The sequence below is a fragment of the Odontesthes bonariensis genome, chromosome 4, assembly GCF_027942865.1.
Source record: "Odontesthes bonariensis isolate fOdoBon6 chromosome 4, fOdoBon6.hap1, whole genome shotgun sequence".
NCBI classification, from domain to species: domain Eukaryota; kingdom Metazoa; phylum Chordata; class Actinopteri; order Atheriniformes; family Atherinopsidae; genus Odontesthes; species Odontesthes bonariensis.
Window position 1 is genome coordinate 20,723,142 of NC_134509.1, and position 25,420 is coordinate 20,748,561.

At 44.9% G+C, this 25,420-nt stretch overlaps 1 protein-coding gene across 7 annotated transcripts in view; it reads right to left on the bottom strand.

Annotated features, from left to right (window-relative positions):
• rptor (regulatory associated protein of MTOR, complex 1) overlaps nucleotides 1-25,420 on the bottom strand; it is a 193,280-nt gene that overhangs the window by 113,799 nt on the left and 54,061 nt on the right. For all 7 annotated transcript variants that reach the window (XM_075463436.1, XM_075463435.1, XM_075463433.1 and 4 more), the window contains exons 5-7: nucleotides 20,430-20,588; nucleotides 17,287-17,433; nucleotides 9,849-10,024 (exon numbers count right to left, since the gene is read on the bottom strand). In XM_075463436.1, the coding sequence (XP_075319551.1) occupies nucleotides 9,849-10,024; nucleotides 17,287-17,433; nucleotides 20,430-20,588 (482 nt within the window). The remainder of the gene's footprint in view (nucleotides 1-9,848; nucleotides 10,025-17,286; nucleotides 17,434-20,429; nucleotides 20,589-25,420) is intronic.

Genomic DNA, 25,420 nt, shown 5'->3' on the forward strand with positions numbered 1-25,420 from the left:
TCAAATCTTTCTCAAATGTGTGTGAAAGGTATTTGGTGACACATCGTGTGGGTTCCTGAAGGATCTCAAGTGCAATTATCATCTGAATTTAATGAGAGGCTGGATCGAGCTCTTAAGTGACACAGAGGAATAAGTTCATTTTAACAACCTCAAAGCTACTCAGGGAGAATTAAAGCAGGCTTTAGAGATGAAACTGCCTGCACAGACCTTCTGAGGCACCTTATAAACACAGAGGCAGGTCAGTGAGAAGACGGACACCTTCTGGAAATCTCCTTCAGGGTGGACATATTCATACTCGCACTGCTTCCATTCACTGTCATCTTCCTACAGTTGGTATTTCCTTTGGCCAGCTTTCATGGAGAAACACGAAGCTAAAGCTTAAAATCCCTGAAGGAGTTCCCGTTCGGACTCACAGCAGAAACAAACATGTCTTACCTGGTAAAAGACAGAGTTCAACAGCTATTTGGTCCCTTCATGACAACTGTGTGGATGTTAAATGCATTTTAATTATAGCAAAGACCAGTTTTGCGTGCATGAGTGCAATAAAACGAGCGCCTTAATGAGCTGAATTCATGTTTTCAGTGAATTTTTAACTGAACATGGCAGTTTTTAACCCCCAAAAAAGAAAAATGAAGTGTGTTTACATGTCTCCTGTGACCTTGAACGATGTTCTTGTCGATAGCGAACGCGTCGTGCTGCGACGTGTCTTCGGCAGAACCCAGAGACCGAGCAAGGATTTCTGCAGGTGTAACACGCATGAATGCAACTAAAGCTGCAGTTGACCTACAAAGCAACGCTCAGAGCAGAGAGAACGACAGACACGGACGTATTAAAACAAAAAGGTCGGAGGAAAGTCCTTCTAATGCGAGCTGGACTTTTTTTATCTAATAAAGTAGGATACAAACTCTTCTTTTAAAGAAATACTATGTAACATTTCTACCTTAAAATAAAAGCTTGAAAAAAATTGTGCGGCTAGAATGAGTTTTAATATTACGAGAAGTTACATTGTATTGCTTTAATATAAGAAAAGTGTAATTTTGTGCGTCTTTGCTGCTGAGATGCCTCTGTTCCAGTATTTCATGGCGCTCCGTAACATTTATATTTATACATGGATTTATATTTTATTCATTTCAACTTCATAATGTGCAATATTATTTATACTAGATCACTTTACTTTTTGGTCACTTTACTTTTTAGTACTTGTTTTTTCTCTTTTTTTTTTTTCATTTCTTGTTCATGTCTGTTGTTGCGTTTCTTGCTGTGTTGCTGCTGTGACAAGTGAATTTCCCCGTTGTGGGATGAATAAAGTATAATCTAATCTAATTTAAAGGGCTTTTGGGGCTTTGAACTTGGTTCAGAATTTCAAATGATGAACTATGGAAACGGACCGTTCAGTTTTGATCGATGTGAACTGAAACACAAATAGGTTGTGGTGCATGTCGGACTCTGCCGGGGCCGCTGGTCACTGGTTCTGTTTGTGGAGTTCATGGACAGGATTCCTGAGATGTGGTCGGAGAAATGGGGCGTTTTGGTTCGAGTAACTCAGTGTTACATCTCTGAGGTCGCCCGGATGAAAGTCAGCCCCGCCGAGTCTGAGGCCCTGGTTCTCAATCAGAAAAGGGTGGAGTGCTCCCTCCTGGTTGGGGTGGGTGTTGGCCTGAAGCAGAGGAGTTTAAGCTTCTTGGGATCTGCTTCAGGAATGATGGTAGGATGGAGGGCGAGGTGGACAGACGGATCGGTGCGTCATCAGTAGTAATGAGGGCGTTGCAGCGGTCCTCCCCTTCAGATTAAACATGTAGGCCGTGGCCAGCAGCAGCGGCCTCCTCTCCAGCTCACACTCAGACCTGGAGCTTTTTTTTTTTATATATATATATCAAAGGATGCTTAAAAACATAAGAAAGCCGACTCAAAAGGTGAAGCTTTCAATTTTCCGGTCCATTTCCGTGTCAAAGCTAATCTTACGCTGGAAGATTTGGGCAGTAAACAAAACAATTGGCCTCATGCAACAACCGTTCGTATGCACAGATTTGTTCTTAAATCGTCCGTACGAGTGATTTAAGAGAATTTGCGCATTCACCAATCTTTTCGTATGTTACGTTTTCTTTCAGGTACGAACAGAATTTACGAGTGATCCAGAGCTGTCGTAGGAGTTTCGTAAAATAGTCCGCTGTTATTCCAATCACTTGACTAATGGATTGTATATTTAATTACTTTGAAGCAAACATAAATAAATATATACATTATACCCCATAATGATGCTGACATTATTCTGTTTAACTTAAATTATGCACTAATTGAAGGTTCATTTGAGTCTGTACAGAACAAGGTCAATGGGAAGTGTAACCAGCGGCTGACTTGCTACTTTTGGATGCCTTAGTGCGTCAGGCTCTTGGAAGAGACCGTGTAGAGACAAATGGCTGACATCGCGATTTAGATTCCCAAGGACTGTGCTGCTGCAAATATGCAGCTTGCTAGAGCCACACCTCCAGAGAGACACACGCCGATCAAACCCAATTCCACCACACGTCCAGGTCCTCACCACCCTTGGATTTTTGGCCTCTGGAACCTTTCAGAGGGAGATTGGAGACAGATCGGGGATGTCCCAGTCCTCTGTGAGCCGTGTGCTCCCCTTGGTCATCAAAGCTCTCATCAGTTTATCACCCATGGTACATCAAATTCCCATACACCGCTGTCCAACAAGTAATAATTTAGAGGGACTTTCATGCATGGCTGGACTGCCAATCATAATCGGAGCAATGCACACATATACGCATCAAAGCACCCGTGCTGTTGTGAAGCGCACTGAGCTGAAGGCCAGGTGGGTGCATCTCGATACAGCGGGGGGCAAACTGCTCTATAACCCAGAGAAGGCATGCCAGATTTGCACAATATTGCCATGAACGAGGGTCTCCTACAACCTGAACCAGGCTGACCAGAAGGTGTGGTGCCAGAAGACCCCCCTCATGGACCACCCCATCAAAGTGCCATCATGATGAGGCAACAACTGATTGCACGGCTTTAGTTGCAGTCATCGAGCGCCTGCTTCTGATGATGCCTCCCTTAGGAGTTTAATCACTGGGGGGGTTATACATCGCTATACATCCCTTCTGGACCAGTTGACCTCAGATGGATGGATTTAAAGACCTAAAATGATCATGACAGCTTGAATAAGGAGGAACTGGACGTTTCACCTCCAACACTGGACTGGAGCTACAGACCAGTGGTCCATACGGCTGACTGACGCCCACACCCTCATTTAGCATGTCTGAAAATCTAAGCTGAGCTTTCATTCCACCCTCACTTATTTTCCTCTTACACTCTGCTCCCCTCTCTATTTTCAGATGAGCATGCTTTCTTTATGCCCATCCATCGCGGCAGCGGGGAAATCCCTTGAAGATGGAGCTCCATCAGTAATGATTTTCTGCTCAGCTGAGCAATGGAGGGTGCACATGCACTCACCCTGCTCCAGCTCTCCGCTGCTCACTCTTTCCCTCTCCTTGTGTAAACCCCATCATCCATCCCTCAATGCGTCTCATTAAAGTTTTAAAGTGGAGGAAAGCCAGCTCATCAGTGCATGCCTCCATCCGCCCACTCCAACCCCGCTGAACTCCACCCCGTCTCCTCACTTTCTCCCCACTTCTCACTCCGGGGCTGCGTGAGAATCCGGCAGAGACAGCTTTGTTTAGAGAAGAATAACTATCAGTTCAGAGGGAAGAGGCTGCATCAGGTCTGAGTGTGAGCTCTTAAACAGCAGGACCGCCGCACGTCAGATTCTCCGCCAAGGCCGGCAGGACTGGAAACAGCAGCTGGAAACTCTGACTGTAAAGTCAACAAGTGAACCTCTCCACCTTCTGCAGTTAAAGAGCAGGCACAGAAACCCTGAAGGGGAGATAACCAGCTCTGAAATATGGCGCATCTATCCAGTTATGTTGCCTAAAACAAGCTTTTGTTCCTACCAGACCGTGAACGATGTTTTAGGATAATTAAAAACTGATTCGCAGCAAAGTTTACATAAATACATTTTGGTTAAATCCATATTCAAATAAAGGCTGAATTAATTAATGCATAAATAGATAAATTAGTAGGTTTTGTTGTTCGTGCAGAATTTAAACCAAGTGAAAGCCATTTAATATTTACTGCATATATAATAAATAAATGACTACTTTCCCCTGCAGTATCAACCTGCAAGTTTCATTCATTAATGAAAAAAAACACTGAAGCTTGACCTCGACTAATTCTTTAATAGGAGGGAATCTGAAGTTTCCCCTGAAAGCCACAACGTTCATATTTTCAGAGCCTTAAGGAATAATTCAGTAAATATTATCCATCAGCCTTTTAGCGACTCCTTCTCTGAGAGGGAACGCTGCGGATATCAATATTAATGGCGCAGAAGTGAGGCCTCATTATGCTGAAGGTCGTGTCGGGATGTGGATTCAGAGCAGAGAAAGACTCTTTAACGTTTATGGCAGAAAAGAAAAGATTTGGATAGCTGCGGGTAACCCCCTGAGGGCAACCTGTCATTTCCTCTTACACACTTTAAAAAAAGAAAAAGAAAAAAGTTTGGAAATTCTGTGGAAAATTTGTTGAACCGTCGCCGTGACTTTCAGCGTCTGCAAAGTGAAATCAGTCATTAAAATGCATTAAAATAGGTGCTGATTTATGGCACCAAAGAGGCTTTGAACGCTGCATCTGAGCAGCCTGGGAGGTGCATTAAAGATGAGATGATCATGTCTACATTTCACAGCTTTTTTCTGGAGGAATCCTTTAAATCCAGTGAGGAATGATTATTCTGAGTCTCAGTTTTAACATTTAATTCACTCTCTACGCAGCTATTTTTCCACATTTAACAGACGTCTCAGGGCGGCTGTGCCAACAGATACACTAATCTCACGATACGATACACAATATTCAGCCAACGATACAATTCGATTCGATACGATACACTTACATCATTTTCTGAAAAAAAAGACAGACGTCTCAGGGCGGATGTGCCAGCATCGGATGCTCATACACATCCATGTGCACGGACATGGGCTGTAATGCAATGCATTTTTTATGAAACAAGAGTAAAACCATCACCGTGAGGAGGGCTTAAGCTGCGATTTGGCAAGAACAGCCTTTCAAATTAAAAATAATCAGCTGTAAAACTATTTGTTTTTTGTCTGTAACTCGGCTGTTTCAAACTGGTTAAAAACACGACTTACAGATACATTCAAATCTATAAATGAAATAAAAAATAACTGCTGGCTATAGGCGACCAGGAAACACCTTTCCCCCCCTTTTACGACTCATATGACTTTCTGTACATTTGACATTACTGTTGTCATTAACTTGTGTTTCCCTGTCTCAGCAGGTATCATTTGAATGGTGTTACGGTGTTTGTTGTCCCCTTTTTGCTGTCCCTTTGAATGGTGTTACGGTGTTTGTAGTCCCCTCTTTCTGTCCCTTTGAATGGTGTTACGGTGTTTGTAGTCCCCTCTTTTCTGTCCCTTTGAATGGTGTTACAGTGTTTGTAGTCCCCTCTTTCTGTCCCTTTGAATGGTGTTACAGTGTTTGTAGTCCCCTCTTTTCTGTCCCTTTGAATGGTTTTACGGTGTTTGTTGTTCTCTCTCTTCTGTCCCTTTGAATTGTGTTACAGTGTTTGTAGTCCCCTCTTTTCTGTCCCTTTGAATGGTTTTACGGTGTTTGTTGTTCTCTCTCTTCTGTCCCTTTGAATTGTGTTACAGTGTTTGTAGTCCCCTCTTTTCTGTCCCTTTGAATGGTGTTACAGTGTTTGTAGTCCCCTCTTTTCTGTCCCTTTGAATGGTTTTACGGTGTTTGTTGTTCTCTCTCTTCTGTCCCTTTGAATTGTGTTACAGTGTTTGTAGTCCCCTCTTTTCTGTCCCTTTGAATGGTTTTACGGTGTTTGTTGTTCTCTCTCTTCTGTCCCTTTGAATGGTGTTACGGTGTTTGTTGTTCTCTCTCTTCTGTCCCTTTGAATTGTGTTACAGTGTTTGTAGTCCCCTCTTTTCTGTCCCTTTGAATGGTGTTACGGTGTTTGTAGTCCCCTCTTTTCTGTCCCTTTGAATGGTGTTACAGTGTTTGTAGTCCCCTCTTTCTGTCCCTTTGAATGGTGTTACAGTGTTTGTAGTCCCCTCTTTTCTGTCCCTTTGAATGGTTTTACGGTGTTTGTTGTTCTCTCTCTTCTGTCCCTTTGAATTGTGTTACAGTGTTTGTAGTCCCCTCTTTTCTGTCCCTTTGAATGGTTTTACGGTGTTTGTTGTTCTCTCTCTTCTGTCCCTTTGAATTGTGTTACAGTGTTTGTAGTCCCCTCTTTTCTGTCCCTTTGAATGGTTTTACGGTGTTTGTTGTCCCCTCTCTTCTGTCCCTTTGAATGGTGTTACGGTGTTTGTTGTCCCCTCTTTTCTGTCCCTTTGAATGATGTTACGGTGTTTGTTGTCTCCTCTTTCCTGTCCCTTTGAATGGTGTTAGGGTGTTTGTTGTCCCCTCTTTTCTGTCCCTTTGAATGATGTTACGGTGTTTGTTGTCCCCTCTTTCCTGTCCCTTTGAATTGTGTTACGATGTTTGCAGTCCTCTCTTTTCCTGTCCCTTTGAATGGTGTTACGGTGTGTGTTGTCCCCTCTTTTCTGTCCCTTTGAATGATGTCAGAGTGTTTGTTGTCCCCTCTTTCCTGTCCCTTTGAATTGTGTTACGATGTTTGCAGTCCCCTCTTTTCCGTCCCTTTAAATGGTGTTACGGTGTTTGTTGTCCCCTCTTTCCTGTCCCTTTGAATGGTGTTACGGTGTTTGTTGTCCCCTCTTTCCTGTCCCTTTGAATGGTGTTACAGTGTTTGTAGTCCCCTCTTTTCTGTCCCTTTGAATGGTGTTACGATGTTTGTAGTCCCCTCTTTTCCGTCCCTTTGAATGGTGTTACAGTGTTTGTTGTCCCCTCTTTCCTGTCCCTTTGAATGGTGTTACGGTGTTTGTTGTCCCCTCTTTCCTGTCCCTTTGAATGGTGTTACGGTGTTTGTTGTCCCCTCTTTCCTGTCCCTTTGAATGGTGTTACGGTGTTTGTTGTCCCCTCTTTCCTGTCCCTTTGAATGGTGTTACGGTGTTTGTTGTCCCCTCTTTCCTGTCCCTTTGAATGGTGTTACGGTACTTGTAGTCCCCTCTTTTCTGTCCCTTTGAATGGTGTTACGGTGTTTGTTGTTCTCTCTCTTCTGTCCCTTTGAATTGTGTTACAGTGTTTGTAGTCCCCTCTTTTCTGTCCCTTTGAATGGTTTTACGGTGTTTGTTGTTCTCTCTCTTCTGTCCCTTTGAATTGTGTTACAGTGTTTGTAGTCCCCTCTTTTCTGTCCCTTTGAATGGTTTTACGGTGTTTGTTGTCCCCTCTCTTCTGTCCCTTTGAATGGTGTTACGGTGTTTGTAGTCCCCTCTTTTCTGTCCCTTTGAATTGTGTTACAGTGTTTGTAGTCCCCTCTTTTCTGTCCCTTTGAATGGTGTTACGGTGTTTGTAGTCCCCTCTTTTCTGTCCCTTTGAATGGTGTTACAGTGTTTGTAGTCCCCTCTTTCTGTCCCTTTGAATTGTGTTACAGTGTTTGTAGTCCCCTCTTTTCTGTCCCTTTGAATGGTTTTACGGTGTTTGTTGTTCTCTCTCTTCTGTCCCTTTGAATTGTGTTACAGTGTTTGTAGTCCCCTCTTTTCTGTCCCTTTGAATGGTTTTACGGTGTTTGTTGTTCTCTCTCTTCTGTCCCTTTGAATTGTGTTACAGTGTTTGTAGTCCCCTCTTTTCTGTCCCTTTGAATGGTTTTACGGTGTTTGTTGTCCCCTCTCTTCTGTCCCTTTGAATGGTGTTACGGTGTTTGTTGTCCCCTCTTTTCTGTCCCTTTGAATGATGTTACGGTGTTTGTTGTCTCCTCTTTCCTGTCCCTTTGAATGGTGTTACGGTGTTTGTTGTCCCCTCTTTTCTGTCCCTTTGAATGATGTTACGGTGTTTGTTGTCCCCTCTTTCCTGTCCCTTTGAATTGTGTTACGATGTTTGCAGTCCTCTCTTTTCCGTCCCTTTGAATGGTGTTACGGTGTTTGTTGTCTCCTCTTTCCTGTCCCTTTGAATGGTGTTACGGTGTGTGTTGTCCCCTCTTTTCTGTCCCTTTGAATGATGTCACAGTGTTTGTTGTCCCCTCTTTCCTGTCCCTTTGAATTGTGTTACGATGTTTGCAGTCCCCTCTTTTCCGTCCCTTTGAATGGTGTTACAGTGTTTGTTGTCCCCTCTTTCCTGTCCCTTTGAATGGTGTTACGGTGTTTGTTGTCCCCTCTTTCCTGTCCCTTTGAATGGTGTTACGGTGTTTGTTGTCCCCTCTTTCCTGTCCCTTTGAATGGTGTTACGGTGTTTGTTGTCCCCTCTTTCCTGTCCCTTTGAATGGTGTTACAGTGTTTGTTGTCCCCTCTTTCCTGTCCCTTTGAATGGTGTTACGGTACTTGTAGTCCCCTCTTTTCTGTCCCTTTGAATGGTGTTACGGTGTTTGTTGTCCACTCTTTCCTGTCCCTTTGAATTGTGTTACGATGTTTGCAGTCCCCTCTTTTCCGTCCCTTTAAATGGTGTTACGGTGTTTGTTGTCCCCTCTTTCCTGTCCCTTTGAATGGTGTTACGGTGTTTGTTGTCCCCTCTTTCCTGTCCCTTTGAATGGTGTTACGATGTTTGTAGTCCCCTCTTTTCCGTCCCCTTGAATGGTGTTACAGTGTTTGTTGTCCCCTCTTTCCTGTCCCTTTGAATGGTGTTACGGTGTTTGTTGTCCCCTCTTTCCTGTCCCTTTGAATGGTGTTACAGTGTTTGTTGTCCCCTCTTTCCTGTCCCTTTGAATGGTGTTACGGTGTTTGTTGTCCCCTCTTTCCTGTCCCTTTGAATGGTGTTACAGTGTTTGTTGTCCCCTCTTTCCTGTCCCTTTGAATGGTGTTACGATGTTTGTTGTCCCTTCTTTGTAAGCTATTTGTTTCAGTAAATTCAGCTGCATATTCTGTAATGTAATGACAACCATTAGCTGACATCAAGAGAAAGAAAAAGAGTTCTTTTAATGATTTATTTGTATTTTCTGCAGCGCTGTAATGTGACGGTAACCAACCTGTGAGGGTGCCATCAGGAGTTGATGCAATCAGCTCAGCCGGCGTGTGCGAACCCCACACACAGCTGACTGTCTGATGTAACCCCGGGGCTGCCGCGGTTAAGTGTGAAGCTCCATCACTACAGCGCTTTGAATGATGCATCACCGTGAATTAACATCAGGCCACTGTAGCAGCAGAGCCTCATTCTCCCTGAATATTTTTCACCTATTTTTACAGAAGCGTCTTCTGCAGGGATCATCACCCCTGCATCACTGCAGATGAGCTTGGGCTACATTTTTCATCACAGCTGAATATTTTCTCATCAGCTGAATACTGAGCAGCAGCTCAGAGGAATGTTTACGCTCTGAAGATGATGCACGACTGTGTACTCAGAGTATCCAAGCAGTGATCGGCAAACAGGCTTTACAAATACATTAAGGACTGACACTTCTCCTGCCTGGTTACGGTGATTATTTCAGGGATATAAAGTATCTGGCGTGGTAAGCCACGGCATAACTAGTTATTCTGCACCATCACATATAAGACGATAAATTTGCTTTCTTAGCGAGAAGCCCCATTACCATACAGCTTGTGTGCATTTAGGCCTGTTGAGGCTCATTAATGGAAACACAAGTGACAATACTCAGAAACTGCTTTGTTACTTCAGCGTGAAATCATGACCTAATCTAAATATGACACCTTTATCAACTCCTCCATGTTTCGGTGAATGCGTTTCGGCTGAGAGGAGGAAAAGAAAGCGGGAGACGTTACCATCGGAGGGCGATCTTGATGGGCGTGGTGAGGCAGGAGGTAAAGAGGTCGGCTGGGAGGTCCGGGTTCATAGGCAGCAGCTCGCTGGCCTCGCAGGCGGCCAGCTGGATACAGTTCTTCATGGAGGGAGGCAGCGGCATCTGTGCAAGTGGGTGGCTGGGATTGATGGCTGCCACCTGAACGGAGACACAACAGGAGAACGCATCCCTTTAGATTCATTCCACCACATCATGCAAGTATGCAGATAGCCACCCAGAGGATGTCTAAAAGCTCGGGGTTCCGGTCAGTTTACTCCACAGCCTGATATGTTCTCCCAGTAAACAGGTGACAGGGAAGATGCCGGCTGAGTGACATCCTGATTTAAAGGAGACGGAGAGCAGAGCAGGAAGCACAAAATGTTTCATTTGCATGATCTAGCATCATATCACAGAGATATTAGGGTCACTTTGCATTCTGCATGCTTTATAATGTAGTTTTGGCATAAAATGTCTCATAAACTGATATTTTATTTACAACAGAACAAGGAAAACATGTCAAATGTTGAAAGGGAGACTTTTTACTTATTCATAAAAAATATTAGCTCATTCAGAATCTGACGGCAGCAACACATCTCGTAGAGGGGGGGGGGGTCGGAAAGCAGCATCCCTTCTCTTAAGAGTTCATAAACGTCAGGCTGCCGAGGAAACCGCTCACTGGACCAACGTCGTCCGAATAAAACTTTAAAGGTGTGGTATGAGATGTTTTCTGGAGCATTTTTTATCATATTGTCTGAAAACCTCCTCACGACCCCATTGCACCCACTAAAATAGAATGTTTGGAAAAAAAACTAAATATTTTAGTCCATTGTAGAGGGTGTAGCAAGAGGAAATGTCTGACCAATAGAAGTAATGATGAGAGTTACTTCTATTGGATTCTGACATGCCAATCAACCGTCAGCCCCCCTCACCCCTCCCCCCTGCGCGTTCACAGACTCGTGACTTCTTTTATGTGTTTTGAAGGCGTGGTTTCGAGGGGTGGGCTGAAGGGAGAGGCAAAGTTGTGTATTTTCAAAAATATAGCTTGCAGGAACCGTTTTTCCAAGATCTCAGACCCCACCTTTAAGGAAAAATTTCGTTGTTTTTCCTCCGCTGAGCTGGTTCTAAATGAGAGATGCTGCATTCATTAGCAGCCACTCCTCGCACACTGCAGGCTTGTTTTTGTCTTTATAAGTTGCTGTACCGCATTAAAAATTGAAATGTGGAATTGGCAAAACAAGAGAAATCTCACTAAAGCCTGAAACAAACAAGCACAACTTTCAGTTTCTGTTATGGACGCCATGGGATGAGCAAGAAAAGTCACTTTTTTCTTCAGGATTTCTCACCGTTTGACCACAGAAAATTGCAGCTTTTTTGTGTTTTTGCGGCCTGAAGCTAACATGCAAAAAGTGACGACTGACACCTCTGAGCACATCGTGATAATGTGATAAATTTGTGATCCACGTGAGTAAACCCCCCCCCCCTCTTAGTAGGTGGTCTGTGAGGATAAACAAGCATCAGGTCTCTATTCTCTATTCTGAGAAATGAGTCTCTATTCTGAGAGCAGAATTAGAGACTCATTTTCACATTCTGGGACGGCTCGGTCGATACCTGCAAACATGAGATACGGAAAAGGCATGCGCATTATTTCAAACTAATTGACTGTTTATGTCCTCATTGTGCTGCTGCACTGTGGATCTGTTTGCTGGGAGCTCAATATGGTTGGTCTTTTGCTGAGCAGACTTTAATAAGTTGGTACTGGAAGCAGCAATCCATGATCTTCATCATCACCGACTCCAGCAGCACGCTTCTTTCATATTGCAGCTCTTAGCTCTTAGCTTTTGATTCGATTCGATTCAAATCAGTGTGGACAGCTGAAACACGTGAAGACGTCCACGTCTCTTGCTTCTTTTTTGCTAATTCATAGAAAAAACGCTCCGGCCAACAGCCTGAGAACCACAGAACGACTGAAACAGAAGCAGACGCAGACACTGAGATATTACAGATGAAGCTGGATTCAGAGAATATTTGGAGGAGACTTCTTTTAGCAGCCAGTGTTTGAGTGAACTTTACCATCTAAAAAACATTGCCAGAATCAAAGGAATAGTGTCTAAACCAGACTTAGAAAGACTGATCCATGCGTTTGTCTCCAGCAGGTTAGACTGCTGTAACGGCCTGCTCACTGGGCTCTAAACGGGTTATAAGACAGCTGCAGTACATCCAGAACGCTGCTGCTCCAGTCCTGACTAGAACCAGGAAATACGACCATATTAGTCCCGTGCTCAGGTCTCTGCACTGGCTTCCTGTCGCTCAGAGAATAGACTTTAAAACAGCTCTGCTTGTGTTCAAGTCTCTTCATGGTCAAGCGCCAAAGTACATCTCTGACATGTTAGAGCCATATGAACCAACTCGGGCTCTGAGAACCTCAGGGAGGGGTCTCCTGCTGGTGCCCAGAGTCAGGACTAAACAAGGTGAGGCTGCGTTTCAGTTTTATGCTCCTAACATCTGGAACAGCCTTCCAGAAGATGTGAGACAGGCCTCAACTCTGACAATGTTTAAATCCAGGCTGAAAACAGTTCTATTAAGCGTCCATATGACACCTGAAAGTGTTTTATCTGCACTCTTCACTTTTAATTTGATTAATTAATGATTATTTTTTTATGTTTTTTTGGAATGATTTTATTTGCCTTCTTGTAGCTGTAAAGCACTTTGAATCGTGCTCTACAAATAAACTGGCCTTATCAATCAAGAGTTGTATCTATTATCAGCAAACCTGAATATAAAGAGCCAGCCAAAGCCCTCATGCTATGTCTACATGTGCAGATCGGTGGCACATTAAAGGAAATACCAACATAAAGTGTCTTGGTAAGCAGTCGATCCACCACATGCTGCCAGAACAGGTTCAGATCAAAGAGTCCGTCTCACTTCAACATAAAATAGATGCATCAACAGGCTGTAATCATATAAAGTGGATGAGAAGCACAAAGTCTTCAGAGGTGATGCTGTGTGGAAGGTTGAAAGCCGATTGGTTGAAAGTGAGCTGGAGCTTGAAGGAACCAACGACAACAAACACACATCAAAGCTGTTAGGGACCAGTTGAACACCAAAGAAGAAGAAGGAGGAAGAGGACTGACTGCAGCTGGGTCTCTGATGCAGTTTTTGACTCACATTAAGAGGACGTGAATAAGAAAAGGTTAACTGAGACGGTAAAAACTAACAACACAATAACACCGCTCAATAGATGGGTGAACTGACAGCTGGAGGGGTGGCAGTCCACCACCTTGCCACGGGCTGAGGAGCCCTTGAGCAAGGCACCGTACCCCCATGCTCCCTGGGCGCTGTGAGTGGCTACCCACGCTCCAGTGTATGGCATCTGTCTCCATGAGTGTGTCCAACAGGTGCCAACCTGGATGGGTTAAAGGCGGAGGAGTAATTTCATGATTCTACATGATAATAACGTCTCAATCTTAAATCTTAAGAATGGAAACAAGTCTGCAAATAGCGTCTGACCTGGAAAAGATGTCCCGTCTCACCAGATATTACCAGAAGGAAAAGCAACTCCATTTTGTTTCTTTCTTTTGGGTTCAGACAAATAATTCACCACCACGGGCAGTGTAGCCTGCATCCCTCTGATAACAGCACGCAGCCCGGTTTATTCACTTCACTACGCAGTTTCCAGTAAAGTTATTTGAATTTGATATAATACTTCTTTATTGTGTCTTATGCTGCTTTGAGCAAGTAAAATAACTCAATAACAGCCTCTGTAATAAGTGGTGTAAGTATAAAGGTGGAAGTTGGGATACGTAACGTAATTACAGCATCGCTCTGCATAAATAATCAGAGTAGTGTGAGGGGTGGTGCCACGTGAGCAGCTGTCTTTATCCTTTCTCATTTCTCTTTGAGATGCTCGCATGGCGTGAGGAGGAGTTGTTGCCGCGCCGAAGGATCTGCGCCAATCGTTTTATAGCATCATTTCTCTTCCCAGAGTCTAATGAGTAAAATTTTCATGCAAAAGGCAGACGTCTCTGAGGCTTGAGCATTGTCTCTTGAAAGAAATGAGAGGAAACTGTGATAATCCTGACGTTAAACACAACAACACAGCCAGCAGAAGCTGATTAATGCCAAGCCTCCGCTGTAATTACCTCATTAGCATACTGTAATCTCGTGAATCACCATGAAAATCATCATGACAGCTTTCTTTTCTCTCTTTCACTGCGGATGAAATCCTACATCTGCAGAGAATTCTTTCTTTTTCATTTTTGAGACTAATTCTGCACACGAGGAGGATTTTAGATGCAACACGGCGTCAGCGGAGGAGCGCAGCTGTGCACGTGCACCAGCCCAAATGTTGCTCTAATTGGAAAATGCATTTTTTACAGCCACGCATTCATTATTCATTAAATTGAAATAAAGAGAAAGGAAAACACTTGCAACACAAACACATCAGTGCTGTATCTGATAGAGCTGCAGTGACACACACACACACACACACACACACACACACACTCTGCCCCACAGCTAATGCACTGAGCCTGTTTGCTGAGTGCACACAGGAAGTGATGAGATATTTAAAAGGAAGCAGGTGGCTCTGTAATTGTGCACTCAGAGCACACATTCGACTCGCACACGCAGACACACACTCACACCGATGAACTGCCCGAACCGCAGGAGCAGCTTGATATGGGACAGTCGGGGGTTGATAAAACACCTCCTTCTCCTCTCGTATCCTCCCCTCGTTCATCCCGTTCAAGGACTCCATCTGCATCGCTGCGGTGATGAAACGGGCGAGATCGGGACAGAAGGCTTGTCAGCGGTGTGCCGTTGGACGACTCGACCTGCGAACATCTATGTCACGGCACAGGGATGCAGCTGCAGGTAGGTAAGGTAGGGGGACTCCCTCTGCTTGATTAAAAAGTCCCCAGAAGTCATCGCCTTCCTTTATCTTCCATTACGCCGCCCTGTGACACGCCGCCCGTGTGACGCAAAGACGGGGGAAAAGTAAAATCGCACATGGACGTTATGCAACTTCCCCTGAATCTAACCGAAGTACTTCCTAAGCTTATGTCCTGGCAGAAATCCTTCAGCTAAACCTTCCAATAAACACTTCCACGGCTTCACTGACAAAAAAACATTAAACAGACTGTTTGCTGAGGCTGCCCTCAGCAGCACTGCAGGTCCCAGCCCGTCAGGTGTAAACAGGCCAAGCTCACCGAAGCTTTTCATGGAGTGAACAGAACTTCTACTGTAGGTTCTTATTGAGCTCCGATCTCACGACTGGTTAACAGTGAGGCCAAAGGACTGAGAAGTCTCATAATGTTGATTTGTCTACCAAAAAAAAGCCCACGCAGGAATCTTCATCATGCCGACACCTCCTGTTGATGTCAACATCCTCCTCATCCTCACCTCCACCCAACTCCAACTTCACAGGATGCTGCATGTGCTGGATCTCAGACGTTTGCTAATAACAACAAATGAGCACCAGCTGTTCTTTGGTTCTCTTATCATAAAGCACCACCAGCTCTTTAGCCGCATTCGGACAGAGCAGTTCTAAGAACGCTCCACCTCGAATTTCGTTCTAATAACTGCCCTTCCCCAGGGGAACTGTTTCATTTTGCATTCGCACATGAGTCGGGACCTTGATGGGGACTGATGCGGCGCAGCCGTCTGCGATAGTGACGTGTTACTTTAGCGCCACATTCAACAACAAAACAAAACAAAACAAAACAAAACCCGGTAAAAGTAAGGAGAGTAGAAAAAACACCACCAAGAAGCTAACATGGAGAGCGGGGAGGCCACCGTGTTCATGGTCTGCATGATGGTGATGTTAATCATGGACGATCACATCGGGCGTCTAACATCGACGCTGGAAGAGCACACAGAGAGAGTCAGGAGACGAAGGATCGAGCGCAGGTGATACTTCTTGGTTTCATGAAGGAAGGAGAGCAGAGCGCTGCAGACAAAGGAGACGACGTGTAAGTTTAACTTATTAAACACCCGCCGGTTCTGTCTGTGTCGTATGATGAAACATTTCAGCCGTGACAACATGACAAGGGGCGTAGCTACCGACCACCAAACACCTCCGTCAGATGTGTTCCTATAGAACCCTGAAAAGACCCGACCTCGGAGAAGGAGCTAAAATGGTTACAGGAACTGAGGGAGATGGTCCCGAGTTCCTGTATGTGTGAATGCGGGAGAAAACGGCCCCGCGGATTAAAAGGTTATTGGAACTGCAAAAGGTTCCTACAGTGCGAATGCGGCTATTGTCTCATGTTTTACACCCGAACACAGCTGAAAGTTACACGTTTACTTTTTCCTCATCTGTTGTTGCAGGATTAAACCTGCACATGTGGAGGCCCTGCAGGCCGGCTTTACCTTCCTGTGCTGTGTTCTAACACCCAGGCCCACTGGTGAGCAGACTCGTGTATATTAAAGGGATCAGCAGCAGAAAATGAGGAAAATAGTGATTACTTGAGAACAAAACCAAACCAAACCAAAGCAGCATCAGTTTGCTGCCGTGAGCCCCCGGGTGATTATTACTGTAACACAGAGCATACAAAGAATGTGTTTTAATAGTTTTAAGAGTCTGTTTCTGATCGGTTTCACTGACTGTGGACACATTATGCTTCTGTTCTCCTCTGCTAGAGGTTCTGGGAGCTGGCGTTCATGGTCTGTCTTTTGGGTGAACCTTTGATTTTAGCACAGATAACTCACTAACTAACACTCTGTGAGAGAAGGACGGAGCTTTGGTTTCAGCCACGTCGACACCCGCTCGCCTTGACCTCCAAAGTCGCGCGGGAAAAGCCAGCAGGTGAGGCCGAGGATGGAGACGTTGGTGATGGGTTCTGTCAAATATTGCAGCAACTCAGCAGTTTCCTCTGCTGCCTTTCGCCTTCACTCTAATGGACACCGCAGCGCTCGCAGCAGCTTTTCTTTACTGTACATCCTCCGCCTCGCTTTGCAGCCAATCTACAGTGAGGCTGAAACTTCTGCATGAATAATTTAAATGAATGACAGCGCCATCTCATTAGGAATTCACACAACACGCCTCAGCTGGGAGAAAAAAGAAAGACAACGTGGTGAAAAGACGAAGCGCTGAAAGGGCTGAGGCTGGTATGGATGCACAGTGCGTGTGTGTGTGTGTGTGTGTGTGTGTGTGTGTGTGTGAGAGAGAGAGGGGACAAAATAACAAATCCCAGTTGCTAATTTTCATGGCTGCATCACAGCACCAGAGAGGATTCCAGCTGAGAACCATGACTCGACACCAATGAGGTCTCCTTCATAGACGCTGTACATATGAGTAGCTCTCTTGATACCAACACTTCATTTTCTCCTATTCATTTGCACACAAACTGCGTTTGCATGACTCATCGGTTTTTTTGGGCCCCCTTTACTGCTGTTGTGTTTGTTTTGCACCGGCTGCTCACCTCCAGCTCCTGCTCCCTCTGCAGGGCGAACTGTTTGAACGACTTGACGATGATCCCCGCGTTGGAGCAGTCGTAGACGAAAATGGACGGGCTCCCCATCCACGTCTGCAGGTCGTAGATGGACAGCGGGATGTACTGGGTGTAGTTCTGAAAAACACCAAGAGAGAAAAACGAGAGACGGGGGTGAGGAACGAGGGGGGTGGGGGGGGTGGAGCATCGCGTTTAGCTGATAACTCACTTTTATAGATTTGTGTTTAATTATTAACCGGGCATCTGTTTGATGAAAAGTTTGGGTAAAGGATGAGAGACGCATTAGAAAGAAGAACATTTTAATGAGGAAAAGTAAGAAAAATGAGAATAATGGGAAGAAGAGAGGAATATAAATCTATGGTGGTGATATTAAAAGGTGCTGGGCCCACACAGGTTCCCTGAAAGCCACGTGAAATCACGGCCGATATCCTGTTTCAGCAGCCGGGGACGGAGCAGCTGCACTTTACAGGACAAGAGGAAAGGCAGAAAGGCGGAGAGGGAAAGGGAGATGTCGTATGGCCCGAGGGTGTACTGAGGACGTGGAGAAAACAGCTAAATCCAGACAACAGCAGTGCATCATCATAAGAGGGTGCTTACTTATAGGACGAGGCGACAGGCCACCGATTCGCCGACGTCAGGGAATCTGTGCATATTAGCAGAGCTCCGTGCTGGGATCAGTGTGTGAATCTGAGTTTTTATGTTTGGTTGTGAGCTTATTTGCTCTTCTAAGAGCACCGGAACATTCTCTGGAACCTCCTGAGGCACCACCGATTTACTCGACCTGCATTTTGATCACAGCCTCTTCAATTCTACTTAAGTTTCCAGGCGGAAACTCCCAAAGCAGGACAATCTAATGGCAACATGGATGATGGTCAATTACAAGTCTTACGACTGCAGACGTGAACAGAATTAATTCAAACCAGCTTTAATGGGCGTCCTCAGACTCTGCTTTTATAGGAGATTCAAATCTGAAGCATCGAAGTGATTAAATGAGGATATTTACAGACATGTGAAGCAGAAACATGATCTCTACCTCCGGAAAGCAAGAGGAGAAAAGTGTCTTTTTCATTATGTTTGGCTGGTTGACAAAAGAAAACCCTGAGAAGTGACACATACACAGAGCGTCTGATCATTTCTTTAAGGAGTCTTCAGGAATAGTTCTCCAGGCTTCTTGAAGGACATCCCAAAGCTCTTCTTTGGATGTCGGCTGCCTTTTGTTCCGTTCTCTGCCAACATGATCCCACACTGCTTCAGTAATGTTGAGGTCCGGGCTCTGGGGAGGATTCATCCCTCCATCAGACCTGTTGCCACTGATTTTCAGTCCACTTCTTGTGTCCTTTGGCACAGCTCAGCCTTTTCTCCCTGTTTCCCTTCCTTAAGAACGGCTTCTTGACAGCCACCCTTCCATGGAGCCCATTTCTGATGAGGCTTGGGCCAACAGCAGATGGATCAGCTGAAGGTCCAGATGCATCTCTCAGCTCCTGTGTCAGGTCTTTGCTGGATTTTTTCCTCTTTCTTAAGGACATCACTTTCAGATCCTGTTCATCTGCTGTAGATAGTTCTTTAGGCCTGACACTTCTTCTTTTGTCCTCCACTTGTCCAGTTTCCTCAAATGTTTTAAGGACACACTGCACACCATGCTGAGATATGCCAAGTTTTCAGCTAACAGCTCTTTGGGAATCACCTTGTTGCTGCAGAAATCCTATTTTCTGTCTGTCAGACTGTGTTATCTTTGCTGTTTTTCATAGATGCAACTAAAGAAATGGGAACAAATGATGTGCCTCTGTGACAGGCTTCTGGGAACAAAGTGCCTAAAGATCCAATTTAAAATGGCTTCTTTGCTAAGTTTGTTATGTGTGGACACAACACTCGTTCATCCCTTGAGTTAGGAGCCTTTTTTCTGCCTGAATGATTCATAGGTCAGAGTTTAGTGGCTTAAGAAATTAGACTGGACTGAAAATGAGCGAAAAAGCAGAAAATATCTACAGAAAAACCTAGAGAACTGTTTCTTAAGTCTGGCTGATGGTAAGGAAAATATAAAGAAATGAGGGCTGGACCCAGGACATCTCAGATTGCTGTACATTCAGGTTTTCCCAGACAATCTTAGATGTTTGCAGAGCTTCGATATAGCCGCCCCACTAATACTCCCCTCCAACAGCTCGACACACAGGACGAACGCTGGTTGGGTCACACTGTTACCAAGTAGAAGAAGTTTTAAATATTCTACTAAAAATCTTTGAAACAAAGTTTAATTGTAAAACAGTCCCTTTATGCTCGTCTCCTTCGTGTCATTGCGTTACATAATGATCATAACACAAAGCCCACTCCAGATTCAGCGACAGCTAATTTGACCAAAGAGTTGATCGCAGAGTCTGTTCAGTGAGAGGCAGAATGAACCAGCAGCCCGTCAGTGCGAGCGGAGGAGAGAAAGATTAAATCACTCTGTGGCTCCTCCTGAGGTTTGGTACAGTTATCTGAAGGTTTACAGTATCAATCTGCAGGGAGCATGAAGCTGTTCTTTATGTAGGCTTTGATAATTTCTCCTTTCATCTCAGCAACAGATAGCCGAGTCTTTTTTGGGACCTTCCATTAAAGTCCCAGAATTAATGACTGAATGTTTGTACATTTGAGAGCACAGTTCTCTAAATCCACAAATCCACTGATGTTTCCGATGTTTGTATCGGTACCGATATTGATTTGATTTTTGATTTTTTTTCCTCGTCCTGTAAGGCGTTATGGCAGCAGAATTGTAATCTGAATACCAAACACATTTGCTTTGCCAAGGGAAACTTTATGAATGTAAAGCTCCTCCTGATGCCAATCAACTGCACATTCTGACGTGTTTATCACGTCACGTGGCTCTGAGAGTCAGAAAACGCCACATTTAGACGTGTTTATCACGTCACGTGGCTCTGAGAGTCAGAAAACGCCACATTCTGACGTGTTTATCACGTCACGTGGCTCTGAGAGTCAGAAAACGACACATTTAGACGTGTTTATCGCGTCACGTGGCTCTGAGATGGCGCTCCAGCTGCGGAAAATCTGCCAGTTTTTTAGAAGCCGGCTGAACTGGCTCCAGCACCTGCTTGAGAAGGTCTGTGCGTGTGCGGTACCTTATTAAAAACCCAGATTTCTCCGTTGACGGTGGGTCGCGGCACTCCGTGGCCGTTGTAGTGGAAGAGGACTCGTTCCTCCTTGGCGTTGCGTCTCAGCGATGTGCAGAGCTTCTTCACTTCGTCCACTGTGGGGTCCAGACTCTGCTTGTAACGTGCCTGAAAACACCGAAGAAGAGAAGAACTGTTTTACAGGTTGACTTTAACTCTGTGTGGGTAACATTTAACCAATGGCATTCCACGATAGTAGCTAAAACTTTATCATGAACACCATACATTAAGGTATTGTGTGACATACTTTATAAGGGCTAAGTTTGGCATATGTCTGGATATTACAGCAGAGGATGATACATTCATCGGTTTACTTTGGATTTTGCTTCATCTCTGGACTACGTGTCCAGTGGAAAAGACAGAAGAGAAATAAGAGTGCGTGATGGAAATGGAAAGAGACAGCAGGTCTGCACTTCAACATCAGTGACCAAGTCCAAAACCTGACCTAAATCTGAGAAACTCTGTCATCTTCTCCAACATATGAGTTTATATAATCTAGATTATTTCAAAGAAATTCAAGGCTGCACGGTGGAGTGATGGTTAGCGTTAGCATGTTCTCCCTGTGTGTGTGTGTGTGTGGGAAGTTTTAGGTGAACCAGGATTTAATCTCAGAGAGGCAGTGGGTAAGGGAGGAGGGAGGGAGAGAGGAGTCAGGTTTACTGGACAGATAGAGCTGGGTGTCATCCGCAAAGCAGTGGAAATGTATACCAAATTTTCTGAAGATATTTGCCAAGTGGGAAGAGGTAGATGATGAAGAGGAGGGGCCCCAGGACAGAGCCTTGGGGAACACCTGAAGTGACGTGGGAGGGCTGAGAGGAGAAGGACTTGAGCTGTATGAACTGAGTGAACCTGTGAGGTAGGAGTGAAACCAGTGCAGGGGGGTGCTGGTGATACCTAAGGAGGAGAGTCTACTGAGGAGGATGGGGTGAGAAATGGTGTCAAAGGCCACACTCAGATTGAGGAGGATGAGGATGGAGATGAAACCGGAGTCAGCTGCCATGAGGAGGTCGTTGGTGATTTGGTAGCTCTAAAATGAACCCTAGGAGTGAGTGTGAGCGCCAGGAAGGGCATCCGGTGTAAAACATGTGCCAAGCCAATGATGCGAGATCAACTCGCTATAGTAAAACTCCCTGATAAAGGGAGAAGAAGAAGAAGATTTCAAAGAAATTCGACCAAACCACGGGCGGATAAAGTTATTCTGAAAGCTCGAGTTGGAAAAACATCTTCAACAGCGTTTAACAGATTTCATTCAATTTGACACCAACTGTACCAAATTCAACCAAAAGGTTTTTAGAGCAACACGTGAAGCATGAATCACTTCTTTAACTCGACAGCTCAACGTTTTCTTACATTTAAGAAGGATGCTGCTCACATTTGAAAATATCAGCCCAAAAATAAGGATCTGAATCAGTGAAGAGGTGACTAACACGCTGGCAGAGATGTCTCCTCTGCAGCGTCACATGGACTCATATGAAGATGCACGGCTTTAAAAGCTTCTTCATGTCGTCTAATAACAATGATTTATTCTCATGAACTAAAGGAGTCGAACCACGAAGCAGAGGGAGTGTAAACCTGAAAAAGCAGTTGGACAGAAATAGCATCGAAATCTGAGAAATAGAAGCAGATAGTGCACGTAAAAAACACAGCGTGAGCGTTAACTTTGACTCTGTGCTGCCGTCGCTTCACTGCCGTCAGCTTGTTTTCTGCCACCTGTTGTTGGCTTCATCTCACACTTCACTGCCTCGTGCGATTTCATAAGAGCAAAGTCAGCATGGAGCTCAGGCCCAGAGTGGTTGAGCTCGAGAGCTTTTAAAGTCGGAGACAGAGGACGTGCGCATCGTCTGAGCGCCTTCAGTTCATTAAATAAAGTGCATGCGTGTGCACGGATGAAAGGGACACAGAGGTGTCATAGTTATGCAACAGAAAAGCACCCGTTGAGACCGGTCTGAATCATTATCACGCTCACCGAGGCCCTTCTGTTACATAACAAACATGCCTTCCACCCAACAGCCTGCCGCCTGACGAATGGCTTCGCAGCGCAACATGAATTCGTGTTTCAACTTTTACTGTTTGAAACAAAGACCTTAAAGATTGATGAGTTCAACCAGTTCATCTAGCAGAACTATGAGTGTAGCGTGTGATGAGCATTTATCAGACATGTGCACAGTTTTTTTTTGCTCCCAACTAAAAAAGCTTGATCAATTTTTGTTCATTCGTAATTCTCATAACTCTGGTGCGTTTGTCATTTGAAACGTTACAGGAGGTATTGATGAAAGGATCCACACTATGAAACGTGGCTGAACAGTAAGCTTCAGCAGCAATCTGTCTGAGCAGTTTCAGATGGAGCCATGAAACTGTGTTTCACCCTGAAAAATAAAGAATGGGCACATGCACTCACCGGCCACTTTAATAGCTACACCCTGCTGGAAAAAGGTTGGACCCCCCACCCTGTTCCTTCAGAGCTGCCTTAATTCTTCATACTTTCAACAAGGTGTTGGAAACATTCCTCAGAGATTTTGCTCCATATTGACATGACAGCATCAGGCAGCTGCTGCAGATGTGTCGGCTGCACATCTATGATGAGAATCTCCCGTTCCACCACATCCCAAAGCTGCTCTGTTGGATTGATCTGGTGACTGTGGAGGCCATTGGAGTGCAGGGAACTCATTGTTATGTTCAAGAAAGCAGTTTGAGATGATATGAGCTCTGTGACATGGTGCATTATCCTGCTGGAAGCAGCCAACAGAAGATGGTACACTGTGGTCAGAAAGGGAAGAACATGGTCAGCAGCAACACTCAGGTAGGCTGCTGCATTTAAACGATGCTCAGTTGGTACTAAGGAGCCCAAAGTGTGCAGAGAAAGTATCCCCCACACCATTACACCAGCAGCCTGAACCGTTAATGCAAGGCAGGATGGATCCATGCTTTCATGTTGTTTACGCCAAATTCTGACCCGACCAGATGAATGTCGCAGCTGAAAACTCGAGACAATCTTCTACTGTCCAGTTCTGGTGAGCCTGTGTGGATTGTAGTCTCAGTTTCCTGCTGTCAGCTGACAGGAGCAGCACCCGGTGTGGTCTCCTGCTGCTGCAGCCCATCTTCTTCAAGGTTCCACCTGCTGTGCGTTCAGTGATGGTTTTCTGCATTCCTCGGTTGGAACGAGTGCTTATTGGAGTCAGTGGCGGTCCGACACTGATTTGCGCCCCGGGAGAAACCCGGTGCTGGCGCCCCCCCCCCCCGGTTTTTTTTTTTTGGATCGTTTTTTTTTTTTTTTTTTTTTTTTTTATCCTCCCGCGATGCCGCCGCGGGCGCCTGCCCGGTCGGCCCGCCCCTAGAACCGCCCCTGATTGGAGTTACCGTCTGGCACCAACAACCACGCCACGTTCAAAGTCCCTTTTCTTCCCCGTTCTGATGCTCGGTTTGAACTGCAGCCAGTTGTCTGGACCACCTCTACATGCCTAAATGCACTGAGCTGCAGCCATGCGAATGGCTGATTAGCTGTTTGTGTTAACAGGTAATTAGACAGGTGTTCCTGATAAAGTGAGTGTATGTTCCATCATTTAGATTTGCTGATTTATAACTGTCCTGCATTCTGTGTTTAAACACTTAGAAACCGTGTTAAAATGCTTCAGCTGTGGGATGATGGTGTCACCGTCCCAATTACACACTAATTTCTCACTTTAGTGTCACCCTAAAGTTGACGCTCTGCCTCCTGTTTGTCACATCACTAAGTGGCCAAACTGAGCAGCTCTCAGCAAAAGATGCCCACATTTCAGCACCTTTCATCTGCAGAGGTTGGAACAGCAGCATTACTGTGGAGCTGGCAGGCTAATTCAATTTAGGTATGATCAGATAAAAGCGTCTGAATTCCAAGAGGCGCGGCGCTCGTGTCGATATTGAGTGGTATCTGAAGGGCATAATGGTGTTAGTGAGTGATGGAGGCAAAGCGTCTGAAATCGGAGCTCACTGCAAAGTGAGGGGAGATATCATTCGGAGGTAATTAGTAAAATGAGACAAGAGAGAAACTGTAATGAGACAAGCAAGCGGGGAAAGCATGAACCACTTTGATTTCCTATTATATCTCAGCATTTTAGCATATGATAATATATAATGCATGAGTCAGACATCTGGTAGAGTGAGCTTAAACATAACCATGACAGTTTTCTTAGAAGATGAGGAACGCTCACATCATGTTGACCTGAAGGGGGAGCTCCACCCTCCTGGGAGGTGGGGGGCCTCACACCACCACCGTAAAACACCGACATTAAACTCATGAAGGCCACGGGAAACAAACAGTGTTGTATAGTAACGAAGTAAAAATACTTCACTACTGTACTTAAGTATATTTTGGAATACTTTGTACATCAGAGAGAGAGAGAGAGAGAGAGAGAGATAGAGAGAGAGAGAGAGAGTCGAGAGAGAGTCGAGAGAGAGAGTCGAGAGAGAGAGAGCGAGTCGAGTCGAGTCGAGAGACGAGAGAGAGAGAGAGAGAGAGAGAGAGAGAAAACGCAACAGTGTTTTGACCCCATGCATGTTATGCCTGCCCAAAGACGTGGAAATTCTATCCTACAGAAACTCCCCTCTTTTAGGTTTTAAGGTAGTTTTACAAAAAAGGTCTTCCTCTTCAGATGCCAGATAAGCTGCAGTTCCCTCCCAATTCTTTTTTTCTTTTGTATAATGAGCGGTTGTGTGTGCACCTCCTATAGCTTGTGAAGTAAAGTAATCGTAACAGCTTTTTTTCTTGGTGAGGTTGGCCGCATTTTCTGTACTGAGTTATTTTATTTATTTTTTAGAAAGGTTTACAAAAGGGGTTTCAAACTGGACTCCCACTTCAGATGCCAGATAAGCTTCAGTTTTCTCCTATTTTTTTCTTTAAATTTTGTTTATAATGATGGCAATAACAGTAGCAGCCTCTTTTGTTTAATTTTTTTCCTTAATGG